The sequence below is a fragment of the Temnothorax curvispinosus genome, unplaced genomic scaffold (genome assembly GCF_003070985.1).
Source record: "Temnothorax curvispinosus isolate PA1 unplaced genomic scaffold, ASM307098v1 QBEX01006721.1, whole genome shotgun sequence".
Taxonomy (NCBI): Eukaryota; Metazoa; Arthropoda; class Insecta; order Hymenoptera; family Formicidae; genus Temnothorax; species Temnothorax curvispinosus.
The window spans coordinates 158,550-167,614 of record NW_020216501.1 but is presented as its reverse complement, the minus strand read 5'-3'; the positions used below and the strand labels follow the sequence as shown (position 1 = coordinate 167,614).

Below are 9,065 nucleotides of genomic sequence, written 5' to 3'. Positions count from 1 at the left end.
CTCTCGAGCTTGTAACAAGTAAGATGGCCTCCGCCGACTCCAGTTTATCAAGTGAAAATCCCGCCAAGAAGGAGGATGAATTTAACGAATTTTACACGGAGGTACGCGACTTTTCGTTAATCTCAGCGTCTCTTTACGTACGGTGCCGCCGGCGAAACGATACTCAATCCTCTCGCTCTTGAACGGCGACGTAAACAAAGCTCGGAACAGTAACCACGACAAGTATCACTTTATGCTGGAAATAAAATAACAACAGACGTCTCATAATGTCTATTTGTGTTTTAACCGTCCTTTATTATCGTACGTAGCCGAATCTTGCGAGCAAGATTAACACCGTAAACATTAGAACTCGCCTAACCTGCACGGATATGTTTGTGTCGAAGTTTCCTTCTATTTCTACATAATTGTTCTATTTCTGTATAATTACGCTTTATAGAATTGCTATCGGAATTATCATTACGATAGACGTGTATTTTATTTAACAAGGCTTTCTCTAACGAAGTTATTATTGTCCAATTCGTAATTGCATTCTTTATTCTCCCCATCTCGGTTTGAGGAAGATAAACACGACACTCCTCTGATAACAGCCTTGTCGTAATAGCATTCATTTGCAAAACTGTTTACCTCGGCATAATTGCATTTTTCTTGCATTCTTCTACCATGACATTCATACTTGCTTATATAGCACATACTTTATATATTGGATATTCTAAAAATAAGTTTCTATTATTATACAATTTAAAGAAGACCGACAGAATATATATAGGATAAAGTTTTATGTAGTAAAAGTTTGTTACGTTTTATTGTCAAAAAGTTTAATAATAATATTGGATTAATTATATTTAATTTGTTTACACATTGTTACATCTTTATGCCTTGATTTATTAATAATATAGTTAATTATATACACTTGTTTATATAATCATTTTCGTATCATTATTCAAAAAGCAATTGTACTTTTCTGTAGGTTAAAGAAATTGAAAAGAGAGATTCTGTGCTGACCCCTAAGCAACAAATTGACAGACTACTGCGACCTGGGTCATCCTACTTCAATTTGAATCCATTTGAAGTTTTACAAATTGATCCGAGCACAGCGATAGAGGAAATAAAAAAGAAATACCGTCGTGTACGTATCTATCTATATTTTTCTCCGAATAAGAGGTATTATAATTTAATTCTGATTGTATTGTGTAATTTAATTTCTGATTTGTTGATTCCCTAAAATTGTAGATGTCAATTTTGGTGCATCCAGACAAAAATCAGGATGACGCTGAAAGAGCACAGCAAGCCTTTGAAAGTAAATATAACCGACTCAGTTCATGTAACAGATTCAGTTGAAGAAAATATATGCGCTATAATTGATAAATATGTAAATCTGTAAAAAAAAAAACATCTTATTAATTGCAGTTGTTAATAAGGCGTGGAAAACTTTGGAAAACGAGGAAACTAGATCAAAATGTATGGACGTTATTGAGGAGGCAAAAGCTCGAACTGATCACATGGTAAGTATAGTAGTTTTGTCCTTTGCAACAAAGCGCATTGCGTTCCAGTCAATTTTTATACGATATGTAATATTGAAATTTAAAGATTGCAGAAAAAAAGAAAAAGCAGAAGAAAGAAGGAAGATCTGAGAACTCGGGTCCGACACTTTTGGAGGAAGAAACTGAGGAAGGCTACAGACACGCAGTCTGGGTTATGACGATGAAACTGTTCGCCGATATGGAGCGAAGAAGGTCAGTTCACATCTTTATTTTAAACAGTAAACTATAGTTATTAGAAAGAAATTAGTAAACTAAGGTAAATGTACCAATGCCTGGACACGTACCTATGTCTGACATTTTTATCATTTGAGTCCTTAAATAAGTTATAACGCGAATTAAAATCAAAGAATCAAAAATAAAAATATTTTCCTTGTATTATACTTTATTTTTAATTTTAATTCGCGTTATACTTATTTAAATACTAAAATGATAAACAATTAGTCTAGCTCGCATAATATAAACCATTTCATAAAGGGCTAGCGAACAAAAATGATAAAGATGTCCAGACATAGGTCTTAAATGTCCCGGCACTGGTTCATTTACCTTAAACGCTCTACCTCTGAGCGTTTAAATACATTTATCTGAAATCTGAAATCGTTTCTTTTTCGTTTACAGACGAGAACTAGCCACGAGAGATGCAGAACAACGTAAGAGAAAACGCGAAGAGGAATTATCTGCGGAAGCCCAGGCAGCAATGGAGCGCGAATGGCAACGAAACTTCGAGGAGTCCAGACAATCGCGCGTCGACAGCTGGAAGGCATTTCAATCCGGCACAAGCGCCACAAAGCAGAAGAAGGCAAAGAAATTAAAAGCCTTCAGGCCGCCGAAAACGAAGGCGGAGTCACGATAATCATAAACCCTCGTTTTTCTCTAATTCCGATATGCGGATTCTGATTTTAGTCGACGCAATGTTTTATCTTATAAAGATTTTCTCGCAGCGTTAAGATAGGTTAAGAGATCTAATATCGCGCGATGTTGATCCAACGATAAACGTGCCGGATCACTCTTGAAATTGAAAGACGAGGATATTGTGAATCTTTGGTCCTTTTGACTCCAAGCCATCCAGTTACAAGGTAAAAATTTGTCGGTTTTGACATTCGTTGTTGGATTTAAATGTCGAGATTAGAGTTTCTATGAAAGATTCTCGCATTAATAGTCACTTTCATCAACTTTCTATCAGAATAATGGTGACTGTTAAGTCCTTGACGAGCTTTCGAAAGCATCTTTTTATTTCACCGAGATAAAAAGATTATTATTGAAGATTATTGAATCATTTATATTTATCATCAATTCCAACTTGACATTGCTCACTAATACAGCGTTCAGAGTAAACGAATTCTGGGGGAGTGTGGTAAAATCGATTGCAAGTCCATTTTCTTGCTTAGATTAATCGTGATTCAAAGTTAGAATAAAGATATTAAAGGCACACACCGATAGCAAGTGTTGCCGTGAGCAAAGTCTTGAGAGCAAATTTGCGCGTTACTGCAAAAGGGAAAAATATACGAAAAAAAAATTGTGGAGCAATAGCAAAGTTATTGGGTGAATGTAGAATAATGAATGCATCTCTTTATGTACGTGGCTGAATGCAGTTTTGTGTGTGCGTGTTATGCAAAATCGTGGCGTTCATTTTGAAAGTGACGGAAAAAAATCGTACGGTAAAAATCTTTATTAAAACAGGTAGAATTTCCAATCTAATTTAAATATTGTACTTTTTGCTTAAATATTCTATTCTAACAAGCTGATTTTACCTAGCTAATTTAGATTTATTTTTATTTTGTTTATAAGTTATATCCTCACATTATTTTTGAAACGAACGACTCGATTGCGATAGTCTCTTATGTGTAAATCCTGTCTCTTCGCGGAGTCTGACAATTATGGAGTTTTTCTCGAATTCCGCGATTATGCGACTATGTATAGAAAAGAAAAAGAAGAACGAAAAAGGTAGATATCTCTGGAGCATTGTACATTCGCCAATAGCCTGATGTCATTGCGCAACAATTGTCAATTTTATAATCTACATGTGTCTCGTACTTTTACTATTAAACGTACGATTGTCCATCATAGGGAAAGTACACAGTTGGATATATATTTATCGTACTATGACGCGAATTCATACATACAGAATCGGGATACTACCATGATACCATTTTTCTGTAAAAATGCCAAATTCGCGTTAATTAACTTTCGAATATTTTAACCAAATAGGTCCTGGTCTACAATAAGTGCTTCAAGCCCTAAGCCGTAAGAAATTGATCAATCACAGTAGAATGTGAGGAGAATACTCGACTGTGATTGGTCAATTTCTTATACGGCTTAGAGCTTAAATACCCTTAAAAAACAAGGTTGTAGACCAGCACTAGAAATTTATATAATAAAAGATCATACGGACCTAACACTCATAACAAAATTTATATGTTGCATATGATACGTGCAGAATATTCGACAAAGTCTCGGAGTGAATTTGTGATTTAACAATTCGAGTCTTGAATCGTCAAAATCTTTCGTACCCCAAGAAAGATTCTTAAAGTATCATGAGATTATAACGAAATGCTCGTGCCATAAAAGATCGATTCGCTGCGCATTGTTGCCTTCGATTTTACACCGAATGAGATCTGGGCTTTTCGGGCCACGCCAATTGAATCCTAAATTCCACTATTCATGGTACGATATCGCGATGGCTCTTTTATAACTTCGCGAACACCTCGGTATTGCACGAATGGCGTATGGATCTCGCGAAGATCCGAGGACGAAAATGGTTCGATCTTTGGAATCTATTGTGCGATATGAATATACATACGTATATAAATTGTTTCTAAAAAGACTGTTCATATTGCACGACGTGCCGCAATTTCGGATATAATTGTCTAATAGTATGTATATATATCACTACTCAAATACATTAAAAAACCTTCCACCGAATCGTGATTACACCAGCGACGCAAGATGTCCATTTAAAACGTGAATTCTGCGAAGAAAAATGCATACAATCGTTCTTAGTCCTCGCATCTTATAGCGTTTTTCATTGGCAGAACTGGTGCGCACTCAGTGCACATTAAAGCCGTTGTACACTGATTTAATCTCTAATATTTAAAGTAAAATGCAAATATTTCGACTGATAAAATACCCAGTACATATTTTACCAAATAGTGCAATAAGGAATATTGAGGATTTCATGATTTAACCCGTTTATATTAAACATACACTTTATATATACGTTGGTTTGTGTACGACGGCTTTAATGTGCACTGAATGCGCACCAGCTCAGCCGATGAAAAACGCTATTAGTCCATCGAAATCTTTACAGGAAATACACATATGTACATATATTTATATATACACACACAGGGTATTCTAAATTCCCTGTATTTTCTTTCGCCTGAAGATTCCTCGACCAATTTGGATGCTTCAGAAGATATTTGCAAAATTACTTTTACGAGAAGAAATCAAATCGAATCCGTATTGGTCAAGAAATCTGTACATTAAAAAATATACATATATATGGTATATTGTGATATCCCAAAAGTTCTTTCTCCTGTATTTTTCTGAGATTTGTACATGTATCATGGGATTAATTCATTATTGATGAGCGACGCAAATGTTTTCGCCATTCCTTATATTTATCTATATATCGCGGGTGCAATATAATATGGATTACTTTGGATTATACACACGCATACACATACGTAACACTAGGAAAGTAATATTATATATATATATATATATATGTCTTTCACGTAATAGATAATTAATTAAAAGAAATTAAAAGAAAGTGATTTTTGTATGATATATGAAGACAAATGGACTTTTTTTTCTCGAGATGCGCGAAAGATATATCTCTCATTTAAGTTATTCGCGTCACTCGCGCCGTGACGTCGATAGGATGTAAGATGTAAATGGAATGTGCTGTTGGACACATTTACCACCCCAGGAAGCCGCTCCGGTATCGGCGGTATCAACATTCCGAGCCAGTGTGACGCCGTACGTGACGCCCGACAGCACGTACAATCGGGGATTAGTTACCGCTAAATAGTCTCGTTTTCGATGAAAATACAAAAGTTCGGGTGAATCTTATTTTGTTAGAAGCATCGCATAATGTGATATAATCGATGGAGGAAGAACATTTAGACGAATTGCTCGAGGCTCTTCAGAGGGTGGAAGATGCTCGAGGTTGGGAACTTTTGAGGATCATGTAAGTATTTCGAGAACGAACCCCTCAAAAATTTGCAGAAACGAAAGAACGATCGAAACATCCAGGAAGAAGAAAAAGCAAATTCACGGAACTTTTCCCATATTTTACGTTTGTCTCGCATTTTTCTCGTTTCGCGAGAGAATTTTTAGAATGTTGATACTTATACAAAAAATCGGGATTTAAGTGACATATAGAACAAACAGCTTTAATAGCTTTAAAATGTCAGAACTTTTTATATGATTTTGAACAAGCTTTAATAGCTTTTAATTAATGTTTAGAACCTTTTATATGATTTTGAACAAATCGAATAACGGTAAGATTTACTTATATATATGTATATATATACACAACTTTATATATTGAAACTGAAAACCAACCATTCGTTTATTATTGAGAGTCGATTCTCTGACCTTCGCCGTTTGTCTCGGCTTTATGATTTGAAAACATGTAGTATTTTGATGACGAACTTATACGCTTTGTAACGTAGTAAGGACGCAGTCATATATTTTGTAATCGTAACTGCTATATCCTGTCATTGAAGAAAATTATTGATGCTCTCATCGTTATTATTATTGTCGTAATTTCTGTCAGTTTTTCTTTCCTAACTCCTTCTTTTCTAACACTTAAACATCTATCTTTTACAAAATAGTTTGATATAAAATATGAAAAAACATAAATATATGAAAAAAGTAATTATAAAAAATTTTAATGATATATAAGTTATCTGAATTTATTATTTTTTAAAATGTATCATCCAATTTGACAAAGAATTTCAGGAATAATTCGATGGAAGCAAGTGAATTAAAATATAAAATTACTATCAAGATAATACTGTTGTATCATCTAAAACCGAGATTAATTCGTGCATTTATTTTTGAATGCATTTCAAGTGAATTGCTTTGGCATTCAGCGATGCGTGAATGAAATTTGAGAAGCAATCTTGCAAAACTCATATAGTGCGATAATTCTAATCATCCGATATTTCTAATCATAAAAAATTAATAAATCGATTGAAGCTTATTTATAAAGCAACACATCTATAATATGTTTATATTGCTTTACTACTAGTTTTTGTGCATTTTGCCATAATAGATTATTTCACAAAATCTTATATGTATAGGCATATGATCAATATAAAAAAAGTTCATAAAAGCATTTAAGGCTTGCATGCTAACTTAATTGTACTTATGCAAATTTATTTGCGATAGGGCTGTTAGCGTGCATCAAAACGCATTAATGCACCCAAGCTGTTCACCATCCTATATTGTATTGCATCTCACGCGATGCGTTTACGTTCTTGCGACAAGTATACATACATGCAATTGCAAGTCGAGTGCAACAGGTAGTAAGCCTTCTGCATCCTTTCAAATTTTCGTTTGCAGCTCACCTAGGTATGCAAGATACATTTCTATGCAAGATTCGCCAGAAAGAGAAAGAAAGAGGGAGAGAGGGGGAGGGAGGGAAAGGGAGAGAGAGATCGCAGAATCACAATAGTTCACTGAGTGAGTGATGGAAAGGAAAGGAACAAGAAGAGATTGAAAGTATGAAATGACCTGTGTATATACTATCACGTGCCCGCCGGTACAGAGTGTGCAATAAGGATTATCTATGAAATAATTCAAATAATAATTAATAAAAAATTATATATAAATAATTTAAAAAATAATTGAGATAACGTATTTAAATAACTGACAGTAATTATAATGTGAACATAAATTAAATAATTATTGGGATGCCATTGACTTATCAACTATCGTTATACCGCATTCTGCTCTGATTTACTATAGTTAATTTATATTTATTTCGTCTCATTTATGATGAATAGGAATTGTAAAGATAATTTTGCGATAGAATGATATTGAAGATATGATCTTGCAGCGTGCTCTTAATAAATCGTCAATAAATATAATATGAATTAAATAGAACAAGGCTGTTCACAGAACAGAGATCGGACTTTCTGATATTTGATTATATTGAACACGGTTGAATAAGGAATGTTCACTTGGAAAATTACATATGACAGGACCAATAAGTACTTCTTGCGAATAAATCACGTGGAGGAAGTTGCGGCAACAACATTGGCTGCAAGCACAATAGAAACTCGCGATCGAATTACTTCCGGCGATACTGCTCGCGTTTTCTTTCCCTTCTCCAGCAAAATTATTCCGCTTCCAGACGATTCAAAGTAAAAAAAAAACGACTCGATGATTTATTGACGTCATATTCATTGCACTGCTTGCTATCGATTAGATTATCGATGTATCGGGGAATACTTACAATCGGTCATATTTATGAAAGACACATGTATTTCCAATACTATATTTTACAACAAATTAACAAATGTGACAATAAGACATAATGAACTTTTTGATGAAATATATTCATTTCGATTTTTGAAAACAAAAAAAGAAAAAATTTAAAGAAAGATATTATTTTATCAGACTTTAATAAATAGTAACATTTTTTTACTAAAAGTTCTTTATACAATGAAAAAATACACGCAGACGAAATTTGAGATTTCAAAACTTGAACGAAAATTGAACAAATGACTTTGTTGAGTGTATTATCCTTTTCGTGTTTCTCAAAATTTATTTTAATTAAGTATCTTATTTTAAATCCCTCGGACTTCTCGGGACATCCAGTCCCGTCATACATCACTGATCTCTCACACTATGCAGTATGCTCGCACACATATTCACACACACTTGTGTACGCACGATCTCTTCCTAATGCCAATGCACACCTTATGGAGCAGGTAAAACGGCGCCACACAAACGCACGTCCTCACACATAAAGCCAAGAATTCCTCATCGGCTAGTGGCAGCAGGAGGAAGAGAACCCGGCGATCGGTTCGATATACACACATAGACTACGCACACGACCACAAGAGTCAGATTATCGCTGCAGGTAGAAGTAAAAGAACACGCGGCGCCCCGTTACCCATACAAATGAAGCGTTAAGCGTTTGTGTGCGTGGAGCGGTAACGCTACGCACACACTCGTATACGCGCACACAGAGAGGCAAAAACACGCCACACCAGTTTACATGTAACACACGCAAATCAAAGAGTCACACTTTCGTATATACTCGCGTCGTGTGCGCGAGATAGAAGGAAAAGAAATATCTTCGCCGTATCTTGTGTGCGCACACAAACAGGTAGAACGCAAAGAACGTGCCACGCCAGTTTACACATGCGCGCGCGCGCGCGCGTGCACACGCACACATACAATCCAATCAAGAATCGTGTACACCTGTCTCTGCGTGTGCAGAGGCAAAAGAACACGGCATTCACACACACACACACACACACACACACACACACACACACACACACA

At 35.2% G+C, this 9,065-nt stretch overlaps 2 protein-coding genes across 3 annotated transcripts in view; both read left to right on the top strand.

Moving 5' to 3' along the window:
* On the top strand, nucleotides 1-4,460 carry LOC112456266 (dnaJ homolog subfamily C member 8). The gene is made up of 6 exons (XM_025018687.1): nucleotides 1-101; nucleotides 968-1,126; nucleotides 1,231-1,297; nucleotides 1,408-1,502; nucleotides 1,588-1,733; nucleotides 2,157-4,460. The coding sequence occupies exons 1-6, from the start codon at nucleotides 24-26 to the stop codon at nucleotides 2,389-2,391; spliced, it is 780 nt and encodes a 259-aa protein (XP_024874455.1). The 5' UTR covers nucleotides 1-23; the 3' UTR covers nucleotides 2,392-4,460.
* Nucleotides 4,461-4,715: 255 nt separating this feature from the next.
* LOC112456264 (serine-rich adhesin for platelets-like) overlaps nucleotides 4,716-9,065 on the top strand; it is a 49,370-nt gene continuing 45,020 nt past the window's right edge. For both annotated transcript variants that reach the window (XM_025018684.1, XM_025018682.1), the window contains exon 1: nucleotides 4,716-5,730. In XM_025018684.1, coding sequence (XP_024874452.1) covers nucleotides 5,648-5,730 — 83 coding nt within the window. In that variant the 5' untranslated portion in view covers nucleotides 4,716-5,647. The remainder of the gene's footprint in view (nucleotides 5,731-9,065) is intronic.

Excerpts from the sequence above, each read along its gene's own strand:
- LOC112456266 (XM_025018687.1), top strand. The coding sequence starts at position 24 with ATGGCCTCCGCCGACTCCAGTTTATCAAGTGAAAATCCCGCCAAGAAG. Across the intron at positions 102-967 it reads TTAACGAATTTTACACGGAG|GTTAAAGAAATTGAAAAGAG; the intron begins GTACGCGACTTT and ends ACTTTTCTGTAG. Across the intron at positions 1,298-1,407 it reads AGCACAGCAAGCCTTTGAAA|TTGTTAATAAGGCGTGGAAA; the intron begins GTAAATATAACC and ends TATTAATTGCAG.